Below are 27,963 nucleotides of genomic sequence, written 5' to 3' on the forward strand. Positions count from 1 at the left end.
CATGAAGGAAACACTTAGGTACACTGAGATAGAAAATTAAGGAGACAAGTATTCTCCTGTTTTGAAATATATACAATTAACTGATTATGTATTAATACACTCAGAAATGAACAATTATTACATGACTTGTAGCCTGAGGAAAAAAACACACTAGCATAGAGACATAAAAACAATGACGGAAAATCAGACGATCATGCAGTTTGATGAAAACGCAATGGATTTCCATGTGACACTAAAATCAGCTGTGTTTTTAACTGAGGCATTCATGGAGTCTGGTAAGCCAAACATGGATTGTTCAGACATACATTCAGCAGAAATTCATACACTTTGCAGTCAGTGCATCCTTTTTTTATACTCTGTTTTATTATAAAAATGACACAGAACACAAACACACATACACAATATAATTATGGTTCCTCTTTAAAACATGCCGCTATTTACATCATCTTGTAAATACATGCTGTAGCCTATTAACAAATTTTGCGGGATGCATATGTTAACAATTGTAAAGAAGTACTGTGGATGAACCTGTCAATGTGCCGCTGCTCACCATTAGATACTTCTGCTGGCGACGTGGATGCATACGAACGACTGCCTTAACATTTTCTTTTTTAAACAAACTGCCCCCTTATAAAAATGTCCTGAAAAATCTATGTTGACATTTAAAAGCACTAAATGTAGACACAAGTTTCTATGAGTTCATTTTTTCCAGTTTCTGAAATTCTGAGAAAATATTTTAATGTGTTGGCCTCCCAAGATCTGATTTTGGATTTTTTGATTTAAAGAAAGTAATTCACAAAACACCGATTCCCTGATTTTGTCTCACTTAGAATTCACTGATAACATCAATGTATCAACTCGGGTTGAGTGGATGAGTGGGCTGGAGCCAATCCCTGGAGATAATCCACAAGAGATGGGGTAAAACCCTGGACATGTGTCCAGTTCCATCAATTCATGGCCAGTTCAGAATCCAAAATTACCTACGTAAGCAGTGAAACTCAACATCAGAGAGGCTCTAGACAGTGTTTGAAGCCAGAAATTAGTTGTCATTAATAATGATTTCAGTTACAATGATTTGAATTATAAGAAAGTGATACTGACTCTTTTCCCTCCCGGTAAATTCGGAAGATTTTTCAGGTTCAGGTTGTCATCACGTATGATTAGAGAAAGTGTCATCCATTTTCTAAAGCTATTTTTTTGGGGTTTTTTAAGGTTCCTGCAATAAATGACAATTTTAATCCTACATATGTCTACATTTAACTCAAAGAAACCAATATGGGGACAGTCATGATTCTTCAGTTAAGAGGAGCTGCTACAGGAAAGAGATCAGGTCATTGGTAAATTCAGTGGAATTTAAATGTCAACATTTTAAATGTTCTATCCTCAGTCATTCCCTTATAATAATCAATTCTTTGTGTCCTTTTTTGCTTCCAAGCCACTAAACATTACACTAATAATTTGCCTACAAGTTTCAACATCACCATATTGCAGCACTTTGTCTCCAGGATCAAAAAGCTTGTGTCCCGACCGAGTGATTCAAACAAGACAAAATACTGCGAGGCATGATACATGCTCTATTCTGCAGCTCTATTTGGTTCAAGCAGATGGTCCAGGATGTGTGTATTGTATACGTTTGATGATACATTTGCTATGTTTAGATTCTACACACCTCATTAATACAAATCAAAGCTACATCTTACATTTCAAATTCAATAATCTATAAAAACATTTCGTCTTTGACAGAAATCCTCATGTTGTTTCAGCAGAAACTACAGAAATATTGAAGTGAATTACAGTAGAACTACAACATCAGCCAATGACGTGGAATCGTTTTAATGAATGTCAAAACATAATAACCAAAATGGCACTGTCTTTTACTAAACAACAGAAATCAAAGAAGCATAGTCAGTACTGTTTTCAGCATCATTGGTAATCCTTTTTAGTGCCTTACTTCTACAATGGATAAGTAAGGTTTTACATCCAAGTGGTCAACATAGCCAGATTTCAAATGGCACATTCACAGTGTCCGTGACACATTTTGAACAATATTCAACCACTTTAAAATAAACAATAAAACCTGCACTACTTCTCAAAGTGTCATATTAGGAAGGCACCCTTGTATTCCTGTCTTACATTACACCTGTCTGAAGACACAGAAATATGGGTTGAAGCTAAATGCATAGATGGGCCTTCGTGGCAACACAAAACAAGCAACTTAAGTCAGACAACTGCATCATCCCTGCTATATGGTTCTGCTGCACTGTTTGCACCATCTCATATGTGAGCTGATAAAATCAAGAAAAATGTCATACATATTCCAGAATTGATTGTTGCATTCATTGATCTCAACCTGAATCATCTGCACTTGAATCTCTTCGCATTGATAGACTTAAGACAAACTTTATGCAGGAAATAACCCCAAATTAGAGTACTTTCTATTGCAAGTTAAAGCACAGTTATTAGCAAGACACAATACTGGGCGTGATGCACGCAGGCAGTGGGGAGGTAAGTAAAGCATGCTCTATAAACTAAACTAAAGCCTTTTTTTTATATATATCCAGCATTGTCTTCACCAATAATTCCATTCAGTGTCAGCACCCTAAGAATGAGATTCTTCAAATGAAGGAAAGACTAAAAGTCGATCATTCATTAACCAGTCACCCGGTAACTCAACACCATTCTTCTCAGCATACATTAATGTGGGAAATGTGATGCTCAAAAAGAGTTTCAGATATTCTACAATGTCTTTTTTTTAATATATTTTTTTTTGAGCAGGACTTTTGACAAATAGTCATGTGTGAAGTCATGAAATTCATGCAAAGTAGGGATGAAGATTGGATTTCTGAGTTAGTGCATTAGCTGGTTGGTGAGATGTGTTACTTCTTTGCATTCAAGGATGCCAGCTGGCCATCAATTTCCTCCTCTGGCTGCAATGGGTGCCACTGGGCAATGGGACGGCGTGGATTAGCCAGCATGTCAGACCAGTGCTTCAGACCTAAGCCAGTAGCCTTACTGCCCACGAAGATTTTTCCAATGGCATCATTCTTACCTATCTTGTCATAATCAAACACTGTGACTGCCACCAAGATTTTCTGAGAAGGCAGCAAGAGAAAATGTAATCAATTATCTGTTTTCTGGGCATTTCATCATTCAAACTGTAGTGGAGATTCATTCATGAGCTATTATAACATATCAGTGAAGTCCAAAAGGTGTTGTATGACTTGTACTGTACCTGCATCTGTTCCAGGGGGATTTCAAAGCTGAAGGATTCATTGTAATATGGGTTTAGGGTGTTCTTCTTCACTGTAGTCTTCTTTTTCTTCAGACGCTTACCACCCTGGAGCAGCTGGATCTTTACATAAGGATCTGGAAAAAACATGAATATGATGAACAAAAGAGAAAAACTTATTCTGTCAATGACACAACCTTTAGTGTTTCTTAATTTGTTTGTTTGTTTGTATTTTAAATGGTTTTTCTTTGAATTTTCTCTTCAAATTGAATTTTCTTGCATGTGCCAAAGGACAAGAGTATTATGTGTTTTTTTTTCTACCAGATAAACCGCAGGCGTCCATCTTCTTCAGATTCTTTGCCTCCAGGATGCAGACAGTGAGTTTTCCAGCAGTGGGGACATAACGAAGGGAGATGCAGATATCTCCAAGTTTCTCAGGCTGAGCAGTAAGAGACACAGAAATGACAAGCACACATACTCATCAGATGTCCATAAATTGCATTTTCTGTGATGGGTGGGTGCAAAACATAGCTTTTATTTATCAAGATTTATACTCTTAGACTGAAACTGAGGGGTTTTTGTTGCTGCAACAGTGACATTATTTGGAATAAAACCCCTCTATCTGGATTTATGATCGCTCTGAGCTTTTAGACTTTGAAAATCCACTTTGATGACTGGGGGCAGGGATAACCTCGAAAAAGACACTGGAAAAGACTAGAGATACTAGCAGGTTATGTATGTAATCAGTTGTGATAAATTTAAAAAAGTGAGATAGTTTCCTTAATTATTCAAGCAAACTATCTCAGCATCATTGTTCACAGGTGTAGAAATGCAAGGAGAGAAATTTGTTGCTCCACTGACATAAATAAAATTTTTGATTTCTATGTGTCTGAATGTTTGTGCACTGTTATGAAATTCCATCTTTTAAGAAATGCGAACTAATCAAGGAGCTAAATTATTTCTGAATATTAAAGATAGGATGATCAACCAGTGCCATAAACATCTTGCTGACTCCTCCAACCGAGTCGACATCAAGCCCCTCAGCCCTGCTGTAGTTTTCAAGTAAAATTAAATGCAAATAAATAAAGAGGGAGAATTTTTGGTGAACTACATTTAACTGTGTTTAAACCTGAATTGATACACAGTTAGTGCTCAAATAAGTATTCATGGAAGCAGCATGAAAGACTAACGAGAAACAAACTATAGTGGAACCATTTATCATAATGAAGGAACATGTAAGCTGGTGCAATGGTGCAGCTGAATGTGTTCTTAATTGATTTTTGGTCAACAATGGAGCATTGTGGCTCAGAAAAATAAGATATAATTGATCTCTGTCTAGACAGACAATACTTGATAGTAGCATCAATTCATAATTGGTTTGGGGCTTTTTCTTAGGGTTGACACCCAGAAAGTTTAGAATCTCAATGGTCTATTATTTAAAGAGCACAGAATGAATCAGTTCAATAAGCACCTCCTCTTGATCAGCACTCTCGAGATCCCGCCACTCCTCAATAGGCCGTCCAAGGTCAATGGTGTTCATGGGCAGCTTTACCTCTCCAATGACATCATGTTTAGAAAATCGGTCATAGTCATAAACAGACATCACCAAGGTCTTTCCACCAAGCTCCTCATAGGGTACCTGACCAAGAAACACAATGTCACTTATAGATTGTATTTATCTGTCTCACAGGATAAATAGATTTATTTTTAATGTCATTAAACTTCACATAAACTGCCTCTGGAATTCTTGAAAAGGGCGAGTTAGTCCCACTGAAAAACCCCCTCATTAAATGATACAAATACTTGCTTACAAATTTATAGTGTTTAGCAGCTGCTATACAGAAAACAGTCAATAATCAAAACTAAATGGAAAAAACTAAGTGAACTAAAAATGTTAAATTATAAATTATCAGAGAAAATAATCTGAGAAACCAGACAAATACTACGCCCTAAAAGCACTAAATGAAATGCACGGTTATTTTCTCAAATGCAAACAACAAACATATTAGGAAAAATAAGTTATTACACCCCAATCCACAGAAATCTATGTGAAAATGAAGATGAGGACACCTCTACTACAAACTGCATAGGCATACATGAAATTAAAAAAAAGCATCTTCTGTTTTAAAAAGAAAGAAAATATCTGGAATAAATTTTGATGGAGAAACAATAAATCTGACAGTGAAATTCTCATGGGAGGCCTTTGGAGATGGCAATAAAGGGCAGCCTGTACAATAAGATATTTTTCTGCTGCAGTTTTAACATTTTGCAGACTGGTATCGCCTGCAGCTTGACCCAGAGAGACTTGCAAAGTCCCAGCGGGGCTTATTAGCTAGGAGCATCTAAGAGCAGCATGTAGGCTGCATAGGCCAGTGGGTACACACACAGAGCCAGACAAACCTGACATACTGTCAGTTTCATACACAAAAAGCTGCGATAATGATTTGTGATATTTAAAAAAAAAAAAACAACTTGCTCAAATAAGATTTATGTTTCTTTTTTTTTACAGCTGCATGCAAGAACAAGACTCACCTTGAAAACAAATGTCTCATTGAAGACAGGGTTCAGTGTTTTTTTGTGCACTTTGGTGTCAAACTTCTTCTTCTTGTCAGGGAAGAGCAGGACTTTAACATAAGGGTCTGAGGTTCCACCTGAGTCCATGGACATGAGATCTGCAGCTTGAAGGATACCAATTGTCAGCTGTGTGGAGAAAATGAGGGTGTATGTAAGCAACAGGAGCAGTGAAAACAGAATTTTATCAGGCAAAAATGCAACTTTTCTTTGAGGGTCACTGCCTCAGACTGGTTATATAAGCCTCGCAATCCATCACCACAAGCGTCTCAGCTGACTGGAGACATACTGGATGTCAGAAGCTTTTCCTCAGTGTCATCCAATTGTCACAGTGTGGTAACTTCTAAAAAATGTATTACACTGTGTGCTAGAAAATACAGATTTTAGCTGTCTATATTTTACAGATACATTAAAAGTACAGCCATTTCACCCTCTACTGTGTTTCATATCTAGTGAATTATTGGCATTTTAATTGAGCACATGAAGGTTTGCTCATATGCTGTCGAGTAATCAGTTAAGCTGCTGGAAGTACCACGGTTAGATAAATGTCTTTTGATTTACCTGAAGCCACTATAACAAGTTACTCTTTTAAGGTTTAGCCTCTTTTGTCTTTTCAGCCCTAAAAATAACTGTGGTTTTACTGACAATGTTCATCTTCTGCATACTCCTGTTCAGGTTTTGTATAGTATGTAAATGTAACCTTGAGTAACATCAACTTAACTGTCCTGTTTTGCTGCTATTAAAATTGTGAAGTTTATATTTGGTGTTTGTTCACATTCAAAGCCTGAATTAGGGAACTCTCTATTCCTCAAAATGTCATGGAAAATTACTCTTTTTCTGGCTGCTGACAGTAATTTCTGATTTATGGAGTAATAAAAAAACAGCCCTTTGTAAAAACTTTAATACGTCAAAAGAATGAAAGAAGAATTCCGAGTCTCATTGATCTCACTCTTACCAATGTTCAGATATCTGTTCCAGAAAAGTTTTCAAAACTGGCAATGACGCCTAATTTGCATAATTGAATGTGAAATTTCAGAATACATTACAAAAAATAAATAAATAAAAATATTTGATTAATGTCTTGATGGATCCAGGTAAGGAAATCTCAGAAAGTTGATACCGCTCATGGGTAGCGGTGGGAGGAATGCGACTGAAGAAGTGACCTGGATGAGTGAAAAAATGTTTCTCCCACTAAAAACACTGTCCAGACGAACAGTTTCAGCTTTCTGGGAATTGGATTAATGTAAGTAACGAACTAGAGAAATCTTAAGGTATTATCTTTCAATTAAAATGTTTGCTTTAGTGTTTTGGCACCTTTAGAGTCCCTTATTAAGAGCTGGATTACTCAGCACAGAGGCATTATGTGGTATTATTGCTACTATGCATCTCCCAGGTAAAGAAAATGTTTCATTCATGACACCCATGAAAGAAAAAGCTTGTTTTTTCTTTGCACTTCGGGTTAAATAAACAAGAAAAAGCATTAATTTAATTACTATAACTTTACATTTTTTTATTATCTTTGCACAGAACCAAGCTACTACAGCGAGTTCCATACTGAAGATGACATGAATTGGGTTATCTAACTCTTTAATTTAAACATGTCTTTAAACACTAAAACGTTTCAAATGGGTAATTTAAATATAGCAGAAAACATGAAAAACTCCCTCCAAAATTGTTAATTATTTCTAGAGCTTTTTTTTGTAGTTCACAAAATGTGATAACCACAGACCTTTGTATTCTCAAAGTCATAATCTATAGAGTATTGCAGCTTCCCCAGTTTCTCCTGCTCTTTCTCCTCTTCCTCTTTCTCTTCCTCTGTCAGTCCAGTCTCTCCCTCATCATCATCGTCATCCTGATGTGTCTGCAGTGTAAAGGTAACAAAACAAAAAGCTATGTTAAAGGTAAGAGTACAAAAAGTCAGGATACAGGGTTCCCCATAACAGCCAGCATGCCACAGACACTGGAGCTCCAGGAGTTTTTATGTGGGAGATACATGTTTTGGTTACTGCTTACCTGCACAGCACCTGATGATAAAAACCAGGAATTTATCATTTAAAAGGACATAGCTGCCTGTAATCGGTATCCCTACTTTTTTTTAAGAAACTGTAGAAATGATTGTCTCAGTGTTTGTGGATCAGTGGGCAAGTCCTTAAATCTGACATGCTTCAGCAGTACAGTGACAGCCAGAATCAGTGGAGGCATTGCATGCTAGTTCCACTAAGAAGGGTAATAAATGCCACGTCCTAATAGTGAAACTGAAAATAAGAATAATTTCTTGTTGTTAAAGGCATTAGATCTTAACAAATGAGCGAGGAGATATAGGTTTGGATAGACCCCTAAGGAACTAGCTTACAACAGCAGGAACAAATGCATATTAATCAATAAAAAATATGACATAATATTCAGGGCAAGGGGATGTATCTTATTTTATAGGATTTATTTTTAAGACTTCAAATTTGTTAACCTGCATCTCTTTAAATTAATGTGGCAAAATAAATGTTTCTCCTTTCACCTCACCATTATTACAAAACTAAATCAGGATTAAAGGGCACAGCCAGCTATTTGAATTTTGTTAGAGCCTTACTGCTTCAATATGATTTTTCTTATTAAGTAACTTAGGTGATCTTGACTTTGTAATCTTTTCTTTGGGTCATCCAGTGTCGTCACATCCTACCTCCTCCTTGAGTATTACCATAAAATGAAGAGATTTGCAAATCTTTGGCTCACCATGCAGTTTTATCATCACCGTTTCCATGTCTCCCAAACAACCAGCCATGCCCTTTATCACATGCACAGATTAATAGTGTTAACAGTCTTGGATATCATATTTTAATCCAATACTTTCCATATTGGTGTGATTTACAGTAACATTGTCCCGAGAACAATGTGTTAGATGGTTAGACTCTCCTCTCTGGGGTTTATGGAGCACATCATAGCTTTCCATTGTTACATTCTCAAGCTATCATACCAAAAAACTACAAAATAATGGGGAGGAAATTAAAAAAAGAAAGAAAGAAAAAATAGCAAAGGAAGCTACAACTTTCATTCCATGAAACCCCCCTCCGCCCTGGGGGCCAGAGAGCATCGACATGAGCTATCCACCTACCGTAGAGCAGGGGTCCACCACAGTCAAGAAACACGAGGCACACACAAGACACAAAGCGGAAAAGGAGGAGAGCAGAGAGAGGAAGAGATTCAACTCACAAGACACCAAACACACTTCAAAAAGAGAGGCAATCAACACCACCACCACCACAATCATGATGAGAAATGACACGCTTGTTTTAGGCTCAGGGCGATAATTTCACATTGTGGACACAAGCAGTTGATTGCTTTAATTAACTGTACAGGGGCAGTCTATGGTAATATAAGCTGTTTAGCCCATCAAATTAAGAATTTATCCTTAACTTTATAGCACTTTGATTCACAACTTCCTGATGTTTCTGCAGGCCTCATCCTTTCATCCATTACCTTTTAATATGATAAGCTTTGTTTTATAAGTTGACGAAACATTCTCTGCTCATTCTTTGCCACATTGCAATAAAGTGTGCCGTTTTTCACCATGGAGCACAATGGAGCACACGTTTAAACAACCACAACAACAACAACAACAACACAAATTGAGGGGAAGAGAGCTCTCCTTGTGTCCTCTACAGCCTGGGCTAAAAAAGCTGCTGGTAAAAGATCAGATTTAGTTAGCAACATTGTTAAAATCTGGGCAATAACTATCATAATAAATAATAACAACTTGAATAATAAATTATTGTTGACATAATCGACAAAATTTCACCAATGCATCTTGTAACCTTGACTCTTTAGCATGTAGGAAGCGCGAGGCATCATACCTCACCACCCTGCATGTTCTTCATGTTGAAGCCATCCTTTCCCTTCTTTCCTTTCTTGTTCTTCTTCTTCTTGCAGCAACATTTTTTGATTATGCAGAAACAGCAGGTGAGGATTAGCAATGCTGCCACTACAGCAATGGCAATCAAAGCCCACGGAGGCACTGTTGATTTCAAAATAAACGAGGAAAAGTTGAGTTTGAATGGAACTTTGGTGTTTGCCAAATGTTAATGTTTTGTAATGCTTGGAATGATGTAAAAAGCTCTGCAGCATTACTTACATGGGATTTTATCAATTTCATTCAAGAATTTGCTCTTGATCTCCTCAAACATGTCATTCTTGCTGATCTCTGTATTGTTCGAGCCAGAAGTTTCTGGTGCTGAGGTGGACATGGCAGCTGAGGTGGGAGCCATGGTCATGGTGGGGGCACTGGTGGGCTCGGCCGCTGTCATGGCCTGTGGCCGTCTGAACAAGTTGAACTTCATTGTCAAAGACTAGGCACAGCGTCCCTGAAACACAAAGAGATCGGATATGAAGCAACAAAAATTGCTTTAGTGGTATCATGGAAGATTTGTCAAAGAAAGTGAAAAATATTGAAAAACTATTGAAATATTGAAACTCATTATGACTCAGGAAGTCATAATGGAACATCAATCAAATTTAGCCATCTGCACCAACAACAGCGGCAAAAGACTGAAGTAACTTCTTAAGAGGGGTGGCAAATACATTAGGTTACCTATTCACTAGGGGTGCAACAATACACAAAATTCACGGTTCGGTTAGATCCTTTGGTGTCAGGGTTCGATATTTTTTCAATACAAAAAAATGTTCATGCCTTTTTAATTTGTCATTTATTAAAATTATAAATATATATTTAAGTCAAAAGTAGTTTTTAAATTTAATGGGGCTAAGGCACTAGTTCCCACCAATTGAGCATTGCATGGCACATCCGACATATTGTTTTACTTTTGTCCATGACACGCTTACCATCAGGGTCATGCTTCACATGAAAACCAAGATAGTTCCAAACGCCAGATCTGAATGAGGGTGGGAGAGGTTCAATTTCGGGTAGCATTGAGGCAGTTGCCATGTTGCAACGAGCTTAGCTTCTGTCTTGCTAGCTTGCGCTGCGCTCAGTGGATCTGCACTCGACAGTGCAGCCTAGGCGGGCGGAGTAGTCGAACACAGATCCACTGAGCGCTCAACACAGACAGCATCGTCAGAAGAAAAGTTGATAAAATAAATCAAAAATTTTGTATTGTTTGATACACATGCCTACCGAACCGAAAGCACTATATCCAACGGTTCAATATCAATACGAGTATCGTTGCACCCCTACTGGTTAGTAATCTAAAACTCCAGAAAGCTGCTAAATTGATTTTATTCTGACTTGCTTTCCATTATAATTTTTAATTTTATGTTTGAGTGATGATGACCTTGAGAGCTGCAACTCAACTCTGTGAAAGATGGGGAGTATGAAAACAATGCTTCATCTGGGACTCATCACACTCATCACACAAGTCACAGAAGTTGAAAGCCCTTGATGTTGCTGATGATATGAGAATTTAGTGTGTGTGTGAAACTGTGACCTGAGATGATTACACCTCCACCTTAAAACACAATGATCTTCCAGACCTAAAGGAGAGTCTAAAAAGTTATCCAAAATTAAAGGATACGTGAGTATCTGTACATGTACATGATGGCACAATTGTTAAATGATTTTCTAGAATAATCAATACATAAACAGCATCATTTTGTCAAGTAAGTATAAAGAGAGACATTAAAGATGAATAATTAGTTTATCTTAATGACTTGAACCCAATAACTGCTTGAACCAGAAGAAAACAGCTGCTAACTCAAATTTAGCAAATGTCAGTTGCTTGTCAAACCGCAGAGCATTGTTACTTAAAATATATATGATGAGTGAGCTTTAGAGGTCCTTAAGATAGACCTTATTATATGTGACAGAACCATATCTAAGCGTCTATTTTTCTGGAAAAATACCAGAAACACCTTCCCTGACATGACGAATCATGCTTCTCTGTCTGGCAACCCGATGGATGAGTCTGGGTTTGATGGTTGGCAGGAGAACGATACTTGTCCAACTGCATTGTGTCAAGTATAAAGTTTGGTGGAAAGGGAATTATGGATGAAGAACTTTACTGGCCTGCACAGAGCCTTGATCTCAACCCAATAACATACCACTGAGATGAATTAGAGTTCACATTTCGAGCCAAGCCTTCTTGTCCAATATCAGTGTCTGATCTCACAAATACACTTCTGGAATAATGGGCAAAAATTCCCACAAAAATCAGACTCGTAAAACTTGTGTAAAGCCTTCTCAGAAGAGTTTAAGCTGTTCTGGCTGCAAATGTTGGACCAGCATCACACAACCCTATGGATGAAGAATGTATGTCACTCAAGTTCAGTCATTTGAAGGTAAATGACTGAATAGTTTTGGTAATAGGGGTTTTCTTCTACCAACCAACTAATCTGTATTTATTTTTATTATTTATAACCGACGAATCAATGATCAGACCAATAAATAGTTGAAGGTTCCACCTTAAGAGTTCAAATGTTTTAAGATCAATCTTAAAATAGATTCTGAAATTTTATAGACTTAAGTTTAACAGGTTAGACATAGCTGGAGATCTAAGCTGCGACTTTAAATAGCATAAGAAGGCAGTCATCTAAATCAGTTTCACCTCCCAACATACTCTAATAAAATGAGTGTCTTCTCAGAAGGGCCCTCTTTTAACAGATGACAACTCCAATTTAACTCTCAGCCCCAAGTGAGCATTATGTTATGTATTCTCTGTTTGCTCTTTGCATGACTGCTGGTGGCAGCAACAACACTAACATTTACTGCTGAGCACAAATGTCAATGCTCTGGTCTAATTGAAGCTTGCTGTTTGTCAAAGTGCTGCAGATCGCTAGATGAATTTGAAAACACCTGCTTTAGTTTTAATTAACTATGAATAACTGTATTATAGTGCTGGGACAGGATTGTTTCCTACTGCATTTAGTCATTTATTTGATTACTATGTATGTCTCAGGAGCATAATGGTTTAAATTGTGTCAGTAAGACTACTTATTTACCACAGTGTGATATATTTCTAGGAGCTGCTGCTCTGACTGATATGTTTTTTTAAAACTAAATAATATGATTTTGATGCTGCCTTTACTCTTTCATGAGCCCCACAAACTCAGCATAGTGCTTAAGAATAACTGGCAGCTTGACATCCTTTTATTCGTTTTGTCACTCTGCTAATGTTTCCACATTTATTTGTTTTTCACTCCAGGGTAAAGAATTCAAAGAAATAAAGCAATTTAAGAGAAAAGGTCATGGAATTAAGATGTGTTCAAGCAACTAAGGAAAATGTAACATGATTTACATATTTTTTTAAATTGCTAAGCACATTAGGTATAATGTTTTATATCCATGCTATGGATGTAAGACAAGTATAGAATTAGTACTGGCAACTAAGTTTGCTAGCGTTACACCTTTTTTTCAGTTGATCTACTGTGATCTGCTCGAGTTTCTTACTATAAAAGATGTAATAACTAAAAAAAATTGTACTTTTTATTGTGTAAGCTTTAAAGTACGATACTATCAGCTTTTTATCAGCTGTTTGCTTGCTATTACACTGTTATTTTACAGTGTTTCTACTGTTATTATCATCAAACTTTTATTGTTGTAAAATGTACATACATGTCCTCCTCATATAACGTGAATCCAGTTTATTGTCTTTCTTGAACTATACGGTAGCTCCCCACAATTCTTTGCAACACCTGGTTAGAGAAATGCTTGCACAAAGAAGAGGTCTGGTCATCTGTAATTAATTGCTTCAGGAGTCTCAGCCATTGTGGCTCATTGCTAGCTGTTCTCAACTATGCAAATAGTAGATGCATATACAGAACTATCATAGTCTAAAAACACTAAATAAATGCACAGTAGCTAGATGTTAATGTTTTTTTCTATAGATATCACCATTTACAGTATTCAACTGTATCCACAAAAGTCCCTCCAGTCATACAGAGATTTGCTACAGCGAGCTTATGTGTCATTATCAAAGGAAGTGGTCCGCAGCTAAGGATATCAGTACCTCAAAGTAAAAGTGAACTGTCAGAATATGGCAAACATAATGATGATAAAACCCAATCTTAATTGATTTGCAGCCCACAGATCGATAAGTATTGCATTTCAACATGTGCACTTTAGCACAGACTTTCTATTGCTGTAAAGTAGACTGTGCACTGTTCACATACAGTGGTGGTCTATGTGCTGTGGGCAAGCACATCATTGTTGCTAAGCAATACTGATAACGTCTATAGCTGAAGTGACCAACCAATCAAATAACCAGTTGGCTCAAGGCCAGTGTCAAGTCACTGCCCAAGTGGTGGGCATGACATGATACGAATGCAGACTGCTGCCACTGAGCTGAAATGTATAATGGTTATGAATAAAGTTTTTGCTCCAGCAAAGGTTCTTCAAAAACATTTTATTCATCACCTGCCCGTATCTTTCATTTGTCTCTAAACCCATCCTCACCCCTAAAATGAAGCACATCTGAGACTGCAATGTTAAAAAAAAATCCTAACATTAAGTCAGATATGATTTTCTCCACTACCCGAACTTCCCTAAGTTAATTCTGTCTCCTCTGAGAAGAGCAGTGATGAGAGAAGCGACTGAATGGAAATAGAATACAATATGCCCATACCTTCCCCTCTTATTTTAGCCTACCTTCTACCTCTGTGCCATTAGCACTCAGTCCTTATCTCCCTAGGATTTCGGCAGCTCACCACTGGCCGATATCACTCAGTCACAAAAAACAGGCTCGGACACATCCTCATTCATAAGTAGGATCAGGTCCGGAGAATACAGTGCAACCAAAGCAGTTTGATATGGTTTACCCAGTTTAAAATGCAGAGAAGATTCCTCTAAGATAACTGTGGTCCAGTTGTGCATCTTAACTCATTTTTAATCTACAAAGATCTTCAAGACAAAACTCACCAGTCAAATGTGGTATTCCCCTCGTGGGGTGGCCCATCCAATCAATAAGTGTTTGGGTTACAGTTCCTCAGAGCTGTGGTAACATAGTCTGATCTCTCCCATAAGCAGAGACTGCAGTCTCCTCTCACTTCTCTCCACTGCAGCACTACACCCCTCCTCCTCCCCCTCCTCTTCCTCCTCCTCCTCTGTCCAATGCACACCATCGCCCCCATTTTCCACCCTCCCATCACATATTTCCCTACACCCTCTCTGTCTCTCTGTTCAATGTACTTATGTACGCAACCTCTTTACCTCTTTCTCTCCATCTTTCTCATTCCCCCAGCCTCATTTGTGATGCTGCTCACACAGCTGATTGCAGCATGCCACTCTACGGTCTAGTATTGGAGGGCAGTTGTAAAAGATCACAGACTCTAGGGTGAGGTTCATGTTAATAAAGCCACAGCCTGCACAAGTCAGGAATAAAAAGCAAAAGTATGCACTAGGACAGCTGAAAAAGTCTTAAGGCGGTGCAGTTTTTTGTTTGCTTGTTGTTGTTTTTTAAATCAGATCTACTCCATGGAATTAAGTGGTTGCTAACAACTGATCTCAGAAGTATGATTTAACCCTCTGAATAGACCATCTCTGTTAAGTCATTCAGAGTGAACAATTGAAACAAAGAGTGATTACTCCTATTTGTCCGGTGTTCACTGATCCCTCAGGAGACTTGTCAGTGATGATTAGAAGTGAGGAGATAACAAAAGCATCTTCTCGAGTTGCAATACAAACAAAACGTATCCCACTGTATTGAGCTAAAACTATTACATAATGAAACGTGCTGTTTGAGCCAGAGACCTACGCAGATGCAGAACTAAACATATGAGGTTTAAAAATTAAACTTTAGGTGCCTGTAGCCGACCTTGCGTGATAAATGTGTTTCAAATGTTCAACATCCCTAAAGCAGTTATGTTTGTACATGTTTGAACTCTTTGCAATGCTGGCATTTAACCTTTTTTTTTCTTGCTTTTGCCTGAAATGCCTTTCTAAATTCTTAAGTTCAGCTGTCATCTGTTAGATGCCTGGCTTGATGTGGCTATTCTTGCAGTATGTCAGGTTGCAGTGCATTTAGCTGCTTCTACCAGAGGAGGGCAGGAATCTCATATAAAACTGCTGCATCACAGAGCATATTCTTTTTTTCTTTTTGAGAACTGCAAAGTTATGCCCAGAGACATTTGTCTTCTCTGCTTTGCAGGGTCAGTTTTGATCTGCTAAATGCATTTAGCTATGGAAAAAAATGACACAGTGTTCCTCTTTTTAGATAGAATATTAAACTGTGGATAAGTCACCACAGTATTATGCTTGAATAGGCCTTAATGTTTTCTCCTGCTTTTTTTTTGTGATTTTCTCGTAATATCAAAAGACTTATCCTTCAAAAGACTATTTTAACATTTTCGCTCTAGGAGTGAATTAAAAAAATGCTGCATTCATCTTAAAAGCTTAATGCTTTAATTAGAAGTTAATGAATTGGTAGAGTGAAATGGCTGTGCAGTGGGGCCATGGGAGCAGAAATGATCTGGCTTTGAAGAAAATAAGCAGCTAGGGGGAAGTTAGGTGGGTTATATGGCCAATTCATGGATTTGTGTAAGATATTTTAAGATATAGGGCATTTAAGTTACTACTGCTTAAGTAGTGATGTCTGCACTTTTTAAGGTTTTTAAGTTAAGCCATTGTAATAAAGGAGATTGTAAATGAACAGACTGTTAGATGTTATACAATCTATTTTTTCTTCACGATAAAGTATATCTTATGTTATTATCTCATCTTTAATTATTTATTTAAGACACTCTTTTGCCTTGCCCTAGATTGCATGGGGCTCCTTCATGAAACTGATATGCCTGTTGTCCTTCTTTTTTTTTTCTTACTTGATTTCTGGTTGTTCCCTGGAGTGACCCGATATGGCCTGACACCTCGTGGCAGAGCAATTTAACGAAACCAGGAAAAATATGAGTAAGCTGTAAAAACCTCTTCTGAGAAGTCAGTGACTGTTTTGCTTTTTTATTCTTATGAAATGTATTTTTAATAAATTATTTATTTTTGATATCAGCAGCATATTAGCATTAGAGCTCCCATAGATATGAAGAAATAGAAATCGCAAGATGGCCGCAAAATAACCAAAACAAACAATGAAACAAAAACAAAATGCTCAGTCAATAAGATAATACCAGTCAGATTAAAAGATCGTGGATGGATTTTTTTAAAGCTATATGTTAAAATAGGTGTTAAAGATTTATTAAAATTGTTACAGTATATTTTTCAGTTAGTGTGAGATTGTTGCAAAATTCTCATTCTGCCCTTAACCCCTCTCCAAAAAACTGTGCTTTTACAGTATGGTTTACTGAAATTCCCACTGCATTGTGGGATACTCAGCTTCTCCCTGGTTCTTGCATTCTTTTATGAGCACCTGTGAATGAATAAACTTTTCCCTCCCTCTCCATCCCTGCTCTCTAGTGGATGAGTCAGGCCTGAGCACTGTGCAACATTAGGAGGTCAATAAGAGCAACACAGCTACTATCAAAGCCTCACATAGTAAACATATGCAGAGGGCAGCTGCTGACAACGTGTTCCCCGTGCTGAGTTGTGCTGGGACATTTTTGTTGAGATGACTTATCTCCTCTGAGGCAGCAGAGACGATGTGGAAAAAACTGCACCTCTCCAGCTCCTGCAGGGAGTGCTGCAATGCAGGGGTGTAATGGAGAAATACGAAGCTAGAAGGCAGATTGTCCAATAGTCAGCTAGCAACTCTCTTCCTCCACTTCCTGCCTTGTTTCTTGTTTCCTAATTTCTTTCATCTTTTATGCCTGTCGTCGTAGCATTTTTCCTTCTAGCCATGTCTCTGTGTACCACTCATACACACTTGCATACGCTGTATCCTGCTCCCTCTCTCTCTATCACTCACACACACACACACACACACACACACACACACACACACACACACACACACACACACACACACACACACACACACTCATCATCTTCTGGCCAGTCATTACTGCAGCACAGGCAACAATAAACAGAAAAGACCATATGCTTGTAGTTGGCTCTGTATATCACTTGCAGTGTTTGGGTGTCTCAGAAGTAGCAGTTGGTCAGCATGGGGACAGTGTGTGCGTGTGCGTGTGTGTGTGCGTGTGTGTGCATGTGCGTGCGTGTGCGTGTGTGTGTGTGTGTGTGTGCGTGTGTATGCGTGTGTATGTGTATGCGTGTGTATGTGTGTATGTGTACACTTTACACCGAGTAGCTGGAATGATGTCATTCATCTAAGTGAAAGATGGGCAAGCCTTGACAACTCCATCAATGTCAACATGACAACATGTCAGCAAGTGAAAAAAGATGATGAAAACTGGGGCACTTTTATGAATTTGTTACAAAAAGTCACTTTATTAATAAAACAAAAGGGCTGCTGGGCAAAGTCTTAAAGCCAAATAATAAAGCAGGCCAGAAGCTAGACTTGAAACGGGAATGTTGCTATTAGGGTATGCACCATATATTTAGACTGTCAACACGACAGTCTAAATATGGGCGATCGTGGCTCAAGAGTTGGGAGTTCGCCTTGTAATCGGAAGGTTGCTGGTTCGAGCCCCGGCTTGGACAGTCTCGGTCGTTGTGTCCTTGGGCAAGACACTTCACCCGTTGCCTACTGGTGGTGGTCAGAGGGCCCAGTGGCGCCAGTGTCCGGCAGCCTCGCCTCTGTCAGTGCGCCCCAGGGTGGCTGTGGCTACAATGTAGCTTGCCATCACCAGTGTGTGAATGGGTGGATGACTGGATATGTAAAGCGCTTTGGGGTCCTTAGGGACTAGTAAAGCGCTATATAAATACAGGCCATTTACACAGCCGTCACAACTCGTACAGACGCTGTTTATGACAGACATTTTGACTTTGACATATAGCATGAGAACAAGACTAGGTCTAACAATAACTCATTTACATTTTAAGATCCCCTTGAGTCATTCATGCTGATTTTTCCTCTGCTTCACATATAGGCAGCAGGTCCAGCTAACACCATGTTCTAACAAGAATAATAAAAGTTTGAGATACACACACAGAGAGATGTGGAAAACCTGACTATAATGTGATAAAGATTAAGCCCTGTTTGTCCATGCCAATGCAGAAGTGAGAATAGATTAGGAAGTGTAAGAGAAAATGAGTGGACTGTGAGTCTCTAGACTTTACTTACTGATTTTCTTACATATGGCAATGCAGGTCATGATAATCAAGCAAAGATGGCACAGAGTATATCAGTGTGTATTCCATCACTCCAGTGAAATCACTTGAGCTGATTTTACAAACTTTGCAGACAGAGAGAACAAATAGAAGACCATCTGCAAAATACTTTAACATGTTTTCCCCTTTTTGGCTTGAACGTTCAAGTCATAGTATTTATTTGCAGTCAATAGATTGCAAACACAATTTGCTGGAAAGCAGCCATCATAAACATTATAAATTACACCTGTGCTTCATATACTTATTTGACATTTGTGGAGGATCTAAGTACTTGGCATTTTCTAGCAGTACGATAAAATGTGGCCCAAACAAAGGCAGATCCACACGTTTCTTGTGGATTTGGGGACACTGACAATGGAGGACTGGAAACAACACAAAGACTGTACCAATTTCTAGAATGGCTGTGTTTTGTTTTTATCTATGTACAAAGTTATCAGAACAGCACATTTTCACAGCAGGCATTTTCAGTTCTCATAACTATTAAGATTAATAATAACCACTTTCTTCAAATGTTCAAACTGTATTAGTGAAATTTTCATGATAAAGTGAGTGTACACTTTAACAGGACACAGAAACTGATATAGCTGAGAAAAATTCAGCCATGACTCATTTTATTATTTTTATTTTATTTTATTATGATTTCTTTTCTATTGGGGCTTTTAAAAATGTCTTGGGAGTCTTTCTGGTCACCCACTGGACAACAACTTTTTCAGCAGTGATTAATAAATGTCCACTTGTTTATTTTTGCTCTAATGAAAGAAATGTCGGCACAGTAAATTCAGCATGGGAGCAATTAAAACAAACAATATTGGATATGTGTGGTATAAAGGTGCTGAATGAGAGGACAGCTAATTGATCTCTGGGAAAAATGTGTGTGTCCTTTGACTTCTTCCCAAAGTGCACGGCAATATGTCTGTGAAGGTTCTCAGTCATCCAGGTCATCGTAGTCTAAGGAGCTTGGAAAAAGAAAAGCGTCTGGACTTCTTTGAGTTTAAAGTTTAACCTCCTAGGACCTGGCGTCCACATATGTGGACATCACATTTTTGGGATGTCTGGACCAAAACACTTATTTTTTCCTCTACAAGGGCCTGATATACGCTTACAAGGGCATTATACTGCCACTGTTCTATCAAAATTTAAAATGAATGTCCTCATATGTGGATCTAATTTTTCTCAGAAACAAAAATTCGGTAAAAAAAATAAATAAATCTGGCAATTCTTTGTTTTTAAATTCATCAGGTCGCAATCAACCAAAATAGCAAAGAAAAATTAAAAATGCATACCATGAAAGAGTCTTAGGAGGTTAAAGAAGTCCAGACGCTTTTCTTTTTCTACGCTCCTTAGACTACAATGACCTGGATGACTGAGAACCTTCACAGACATACGTGTCCTTTGAATGATTAAACAGCAACAGCCAAACAAAATCAAACTTCAAGTTTGGCTGTCCAGAATAAATAGAAAGCACATTTTATGATGCAGTATATTACCATCCACTTACAAGTGGAAAATAATTCTATTCACATGGGCAAAGCTAACAGAAGCTATTAACCACAAAGCATCTTTCCACTAAATTTCCCCTGTGTGCATCCATGTATATTAGCTTACAGGCAAACTACTGCAACTATCACGCCCACAGACTATTTCTCTGTGATGGGAAGTTATTGGGGGATAAAAGAAAAATGATAGACAAAAAAATGATTGCAGATCTTCAGTTGGGGGGGGGGCAATTTGTAAAGCCTTGTTATGGAAGTTTGTCTATTAAACATTTAAGTAATATACTTCTTTTTTTTTTAAGTTCTTTTGAGTTCCTTTCTTTTGTTTTGATGGTGTCGACTGTGAGTAGATAATGCATTATGATTGAAATTCTGACTGATAATACTTTTACAGACACTAATATGGTTAAGGTCAGTAAAGGTGTCAATAAACCCACTATCTCCATTTTTTTCATAGAAAAATAAAGACATGTTTTACCTTAACTTTAAGCATATATTGAACTCTAAATATGAATAAAATAAAATAAAATAAAAAAAACAACTCTGTGACAATATAAAAGGGGTCACTGAAAAGCCTTTTCACATTTCACAGACTTTGAAAATTATCACCAGAGTCTGCAGCATTTCTTTTCTTAACTTTCTGCAACTTTTTCTCTTCTTTCACCACTTGTACAGCATTGTTACAGCTGCAACAGGAAGCTGTTTTCAGTCCAAAAGTAAGAATATAAATAAATAATGGAAAACTGGTGGTGACAAATGCTACGTGGCAAATGATAAAGAATTCCCCAGTAAAGATCCAAATTAAATGATCTAAATTTAACATCTCTCCATTATACCCAGTGGGGGACAATAAATAGAAGACTTAAAGTACAGAGTATTGCTGTATCTACAATTAATGTCCTAGTTATAATGAAATGTAATCATTTGTAAGTTTAAGCCATTTAAAGAAAATATAGATTATTTTCTTTAAAGAAGTTAGAAAACAAGGAAGCTACATGATACAGATTGCAGAGTAGAGTTTAATGGGTTTCAGGAGCATATTTCAACTCAGTTGATAGGTTTATGTAGAAGTTAGTTTTTATATATCAGATAAGTCAGGTGGATAGTATTTCTACTGTTATAGTTATTTTTGTCTTTGATGATATTCTGGAGATTTTATAAAGCTCATAGCAGCAAGTTTTGCACTCAGTTGCTTGTTTGTATGTTTTTTCATTCAAAAAATAGTCTCACACCTAAAAGTGACAACATCCCAACACTCTTCTTTGTGCAAGCCAATATAAAACTGGTATTAATCAAGTATAGTACAAATATTGACAACGTGGTCATAATCTGTAGCCTTGCTGGCCATATTCTCTGGTCTGTGTTTTAGATCCTTTTCAACACATCTGTCTTTATCTGCTTTTTTTGGGAATTTTAAGTCAGGTACAGCTAACAACATAGTACCAGATCACAGCTGAGCCGCCCTCCAGCTGGTCCAGTGTGAAACCAACCATAGAGGGCCTGCGTGTAATCTTGTGGAGAAATTAAAATCATAGTTGAATGTTTTCTGTTGGTGTGGTCGCCCTTATGTAACTTTTCATTGTGTTAAAGAAAACAATGAAGGAGACTGTTACAGAAAAAGTTTGTATTAGCATCTACATTGTAAACATTTTCTAAACTCAACTGGGTCATTTTGGTGTCTTTAACTGGAACAAATATTGAGTGGAAACAGAAAGTCAAAAATAAAAGTCCATGGACATGGTTGAATACAAGACAGGACTCGTGTGTTTTAGATGGAAGTCCGGCCCATCTAAGACTGGATCTGTAAGTTCTCATTGCTTAAGTGCCATGAATGCACAAAGATTCAGTGTGTACATAAGGAAAACTGAGACCATCATCACAACTAACAAGCACACAATCTCTAGCTCCAATTGTTTACAATTTAAGATTGTTTAAGCTGGATCAAATGCTGCACTTTACGCTAGTACATATAGGCTGTGAATAGAAGGGAGGAGGGGCACGCCATTTAGAGACTAAGAAGGAAGAAAAAAGAGAGACAATACACCACACCACCACCAGTGAAGGATGAGTTGTCCAAATGCATAGATCTGGGACAACAAGACAAATCAGTGCTGAGTAAAGAGAAGCCAGGAGGAGCACTAGTTCAGTAAGCAACTAATTATATGATCCATCTGACTTCTCTATATTTCCTCTAGCCTCAAAACCATTTTACATCAGATTTCATTGTAGACTCTCGCTAATTAAATAAAGAGCAATAATTTCCCCACTTATTCTTCCTCAAAAACATACATAACAGAGCTTCCATTTTTGCAGGACGATATTTACAGGATATATAAGTCTGCTAAAATCTAAAAGATCTGAATATCTTTAAAGACCATCATATATCAATCTTAACATCCCCCATTTTCTGCTCCACCAAATTTCCAGATCTGTCAAGGGTTTGATGCTGAGAGAGGATAAGACAAACTAGCATCATTAAAAAAAATTCTCATCAGCAAATCCTCACAAACAGGTCTGCACTCTGCCTCAATATGTGGAAAGACATGAGGATCATTTTTATTGTTCTGTTTTTTTCGCATGATCAGATATTTGGTGTAATAGATGTATTAGAGGTAATGCTCCAGCAATGCTCCAGACTTTTGCATCTGGCCAGTGTAAGACTGAATGACCAGCAGACCATAGTAAATGCAGTAAAAATAATAAATATCTTGTTTGACAAAAGGATGCCCTGCTGTGAGCTACTTTTTTGCATTCCTTGCAGTATTCCACATTGTTACTGCATCGATTGGCTTAGCTTGATTTGAGCGCCTAAACTGACCACAAGAAGCTGATGTATTCTTGACTGTGTTGCGGACTGAAAGCAGTTCAAGCAAAAGAAGTCAGATTCAGTATTGGCGCTGTGTATTGACACACAGAACAGATCCTTACAGACCAGTCATTCGCCTATTATCCCTGAGCAGTTATCTGTTAAACTGATGGAATTCAACTGGAAATATACTGCAGCACCAGCAAAGACACTAATTCAGCAGCTTTCACAGCAAAACTACAGCAACAACATTCCTCTCATTCCTCTTAAATGCTGTGAAAATGCTGCCTATCAACGTGAAAAAAATCATCAAATGTCATGCTGTGACATGGCACTCTTTATATTCACTGTACCAGTAAATGGTCCATGTGCACACACACACACAAACGTTGCTATCTGTAAATGAAAAACATCATTCTGAGTGTGCTTCATGTACACTGATGCACCTGACAGGCTGTGAATGAGGATATAGGTTGACAGGAGGGGGATTATAGACTGCAGAACAGCCTCCCATTTCATGAACCATCAAGCAGCAGAAGTGCCCCAGGCATGCAAACCTGGAAATGTAATGTGGAAACTCAGAGTATCAGGAGCTGACTACAAACAACTGTCTATAATCAGGAATACAACATTAGTGATATTCTGGTTTAGGTAATTTCACTTTTACTTTTATTAATTAGAAAACGTGCAAATTTAAAACCATATTAATTTAATATTTTAATATATTTAATTAAGGATATTTTAATTCCCCTACAACCTCCCACTGTATGATAATTGTAATTCCATGTGGAGTTGCGTCTTTTAAAGAGTCCTCTGAATTAAGAGATAAGGCAGAAATATAGAAGCATGTTTTAAGATCCCACAACCTTTCTCTAATGGAGCTCCATTTAGGATACAGCAAAATTAAGATCATGTTAAACTATTCTAATAAAAAAAAAAAATTCTGTTCCAGTTATATTCAGACAGGCAATTTTTTTTTTAATGCTGCAGCTTTTAAAAAAAAATTTTCTTTCATGTTCTTTATTATTAGCATAATAAAAACATTTAAAAATGAATAAAGCATGAAGCAATTTTTAAAACCATTTACCAACCTATAGAAAATTTCTATTTTGTTTGGACAATTAATGCTACTCCTTAACTGAGTCTGGTTGATAAGTTTCCATTGGTGCAGACCTGCTCTTGGAGTGCTTCATATCACACTTTAATTTGAGGCTATTTGGCCTGAAAAGCACTTAATGTGGTGGAGGAAGAGTGTGTACGGGTAAGAGTGGAAATGGGCCAATAAAACTATGTTAACAGCAGCTGGGAACTTAATGCTAACATCAGCATACTGACATGAAAAAGTCATGGCATTACTTTTAGCTATCATATATTTATTTATTGCAAATCGCTTAGTCTACGAACTGCAAAGACAAAATTTATCAGAAATGTTCATAATTACATGGTTAGCATCCCATTTGCTATCAGCATTAAAATGTGAGACAAGGCCTCAAAGGAAACCATCAGTAGGATAGTTGCGTTCTAATATTTGGTGGATTTGTAGTAATTAGTCACAAAGTAAATTTTGGACAGTGTAGATCTTTTCCTCATGATGGTGCCAACTTGAATGCCATAGTAATCCAATAACTGAGGACAAACATTTCATACTAATCTGCAAAGTTGGAGCCCATGTGATACTCTGGGAAAAATTAAAACAATAACCAACATTGTTGTGATACATGTTATTGGGAACAACAAATGCCAGTGGGCTACCTCATTTTGTGTGAAATTATGATAAATTCTGTAAGACTGATTTGATATTCAAACAAAAAAAAGATCAAAACACTGTCACTAGGAAATCACACTGAACACTTAACCATTTAATAGATACATTACGTCCGTCAAATTACAACTGGACACCCCCCCCCCCCCCCCCCCCCCCCCCCCCCGAGTGAAATGCCATACTGATTTCATCACAACACACCAAGTCCTTGTGTGTCCTCTTTTGCTACTGCAGCAACAAAAACTGTGCAGTGCAAAACAATACACACTGATGTTATCCTCTTCTTCTCATAGTCCAAAGATTCTTTAGACATTTTAGAAATGACTCAACTGATGTAGTTGAACCATTTTTTTAATGTGTCGTACAACTTTGGAGTCTTGTTGTTAATCTCAAAATCTGTCACTCTTTTTTGATTAGTCACCATAGCAACTTGATCTGGACCATCTTAAAAGTCCTACAGATGAGATGTATAAAATATATGAGAAAGCAAACAAATCAATATTTAGTCATTTGTGTTTATTAAAAGAAGAAGAAGAAGAACTCTAGACTCTGTTAGGCCACAGTACTGATATATATGCATCCATGATATATGAAGATAGAGCTTCTAACTGGCATAGCTGATATTTGATAACTGGTAAATGAAATCATTGACCATCTTCCAGTTTTTATAGTTTATGATAAGAACTGTACAATTAATAAACTGAACAGAAAAAATAACAATGCAGGTGTGTAAGAGATAAATGTCTAAATGCTTTTAAAACAATGGAATGACAGAGCTGGGTGGAAATAAGATGAGAATAGAAAAAAAAATGACATGTGATGTCAGTGGTGCATATAAATGTAATGTCCATGGATAACAAAGGGTCTACAAAATACATCTTAAAAGCATCATGCAATTTGAATAAAACTAAAATAATGTTATTATGATCATGAAAGCAGAAATATGCATGTGCAGATTTAAATCAATGGAGTTGATATTGAAAGAGTAAATTAAAAACAGACTTGGGATAATAAAAGTTACAAGATTTCGTTTTCCAGGTTTATTCAGATTTTGCAATCAGCATTGATGTGTGGCTGTAAAGTCATAAAGTTGCCAAAACTATATGTGATTATATTTTTATTTTACATGGTGTATAAATTCTGTGTAATCCGAAATATATTTAGTGTTGATTTTGAGGTTTCATTAAGGAAACTGGATTAAAAAGTAATGCATATTTTATTGAGAATGCTTAGGATTAAACAAGAGTACATGTCTTCCACTGCTTTTAAGATATGTACAGTTAATCAGCAAATGTTAATGTGATATTTTGCTTGATTTTGTTTCATGCAGCTTTCGGTATACTGTTTACATGTTTTTAAAAAAAATCACCAAACAAAAAACAAGATGTTACTCTATTGCAGCACAAAATGCGCCATATGTATGCAGCTGCTAACATATTGCACCTGCACATGCACTGATTCATCTCTGCTAATGCATAAAGAAAATCCTCATTTGGCACACACTCTGAGGAGTGTTCCTGTCATGTACTCATAATATCCCTGGGGAGTAAAGAGACTACAGCATCACCTGACCTGTTCACACCTTTGCATCATAATCAGCCCAGGAACAAACGATGCAAAAGAGAGTATTCCCCCTCTTCTGCAGCAAAACGTGAGTCACTTTTAATTGATTAGAAACTAAAAAAGAAAACAGAAAAAACAGATATTGGAGATGAGATATGGGGCTTAACATATAGAATGTGCCTCCCAACTCAGTATCCATCAGAGGCTGTAATGCAGAGAGCTTTACCTTCAATCACCTTCAGCCAAGCAAATCTAATCTTTTTTAAAGAAAAGGCTGCAATGGAGTACTTAAATTCACCAATCTAAGTACTAATAAGATCACTCAGATTCATTTGAAACACTGAGTTCTGCAGACTCTATGTGGGCCCTTCACTCTTGCTGGCTCAGCAAATTTGACTTTGCACACACTCCCAGTGTATTTTTACTGTATAACATTAAACTGAGTACCATCATCCCTATAGAGCATCCGCACACTAAAGCAAACCAATAAAATAACAGAAACAAAAACAAAACAGTGAGAAAATGAAAAAAATGAAACAAATGAAAATCTGTTACATATAACAATTTAATGTTTGTGCACTAAAAATCTATCGTCGCTCACTGTTAATCAGTTTATAATCATCTGTGTCATAATCAGCCAATGAAAGTCAATTAATATTTGTTTAACAGTGAAATAAAATTCAGTTCTCAAGTTCTATCTCACTCATACGTGCTTTGTTTATTATGTAACATTATACTGCAGCGCTACATGATGCTACGCACCAGTCATTAAGGGACTTACTGGCATGCTTTAAAAGTTCCACTATAGCAGATTCTCTAATACGAGACCCTGCATTAAAAGGAGAAGTGCTAAGACTGTCTGCTCTAATTACCCCTGAGCCATTTATTCTCTCTTTTTCTCTGTGCAGGGCTTTTTTTCTACATTCATCCAGGATGTGTGTAATGAGGCTAGGTGCCTCTGTGACAACTTGCCACACAGCAAAAGAACCAGTAACAGAATGCTTGGACATAGAGGGAAAATGCAGCTTACCTTGCAGAGAGATGTCTCCTAACCAAGGAGAGCGGAAAACAGGGTCAGATATGTTCTTAAAGAGATGAGAGAAGTCTTAATAGTCTGCCCTTTGACTCATCCCACCCTTGAAATACATTGCAAAAAAAGAAAAAAAAAGTAGTAGCAGGTCCCAGTGTCACCTGGGGGAGGTTTCTGTCCTAGAAGACACACATAAACGAGACTCAGTTTGTTGCTAATGCGTGCTCAGATCGGGCAGGGAGGAGAGGATACACTCATTAACATTGTTCTAACACAGTGAAATAAGCACAAGCACCAGAGCCGGTGCAGGTCCACTGCTGTATTTCCCGGCACTGCATGCTCATTGGCTAAGGAGCAACTCAATAACACCTCTCCTCGTCATCAGTTGGATA

General features: G+C 37.4%; 1 protein-coding gene across 6 annotated transcripts; it reads right to left on the minus strand.

Annotated features, from left to right (window-relative positions):
* Positions 1–341: 341 nt before the first annotated feature.
* On the minus strand, positions 342–27,885 carry syt2b (synaptotagmin IIb). Of its 6 annotated transcripts, XM_012918091.5 has the most exons (10): positions 27,733–27,885; positions 27,572–27,626; positions 9,924–10,152; positions 9,646–9,806; positions 7,530–7,661; positions 5,762–5,929; positions 4,701–4,868; positions 3,551–3,668; positions 3,233–3,366; positions 342–3,092 (listed from the first exon to the last, which is right to left on the minus strand). In XM_012918091.5, the coding sequence occupies exons 3-10, from the start codon at positions 10,126–10,128 to the stop codon at positions 2,877–2,879; spliced, it is 1,302 nt and encodes a 433-aa protein (XP_012773545.1). In that variant the 5' UTR covers positions 10,129–10,152; positions 27,572–27,626; positions 27,733–27,885; the 3' UTR covers positions 342–2,876. The 6 variants fall into 6 exon arrangements, with proteins under 6 accessions (XP_012773545.1, XP_004547597.1, XP_076740382.1 ...); XM_004547540.5 differs by having other exon boundaries at positions 7,530–7,652; positions 27,572–27,885; XM_076884267.1 differs by having other exon boundaries at positions 27,572–27,885.
* Between the last annotated feature and the right edge of the window lie 78 nt (positions 27,886–27,963).

The sequence above is a fragment of the Maylandia zebra genome, linkage group LG5 (genome assembly GCF_041146795.1).
Source record: "Maylandia zebra isolate NMK-2024a linkage group LG5, Mzebra_GT3a, whole genome shotgun sequence".
NCBI lineage: Eukaryota > Metazoa > Chordata > Actinopteri > Cichliformes > Cichlidae > Maylandia > Maylandia zebra.

What these genes read in the sequence shown, in the direction of transcription:
- syt2b (XM_012918091.5), bottom strand. Translation starts at nt 10,128, where the DNA reads ATGAAGTTCAACTTGTTCAGACGGCCACAGGCCATGACAGCGGCCGAG. An exon ending in ATGAGACATTTGTTTTCAAG is followed by an intron (nt 4,869 to 5,761) that starts GTGAGTCTTGTT and finishes TTTCTTGGTCAG; the next exon opens with GTACCCTATGAGGAGCTTGG. An exon ending in AGAGTGCTGATCAAGAGGAG is followed by an intron (nt 3,669 to 4,700) that starts GTGCTTATTGAA and finishes CTTACTGCTCAG; the next exon opens with CCTGAGAAACTTGGAGATAT.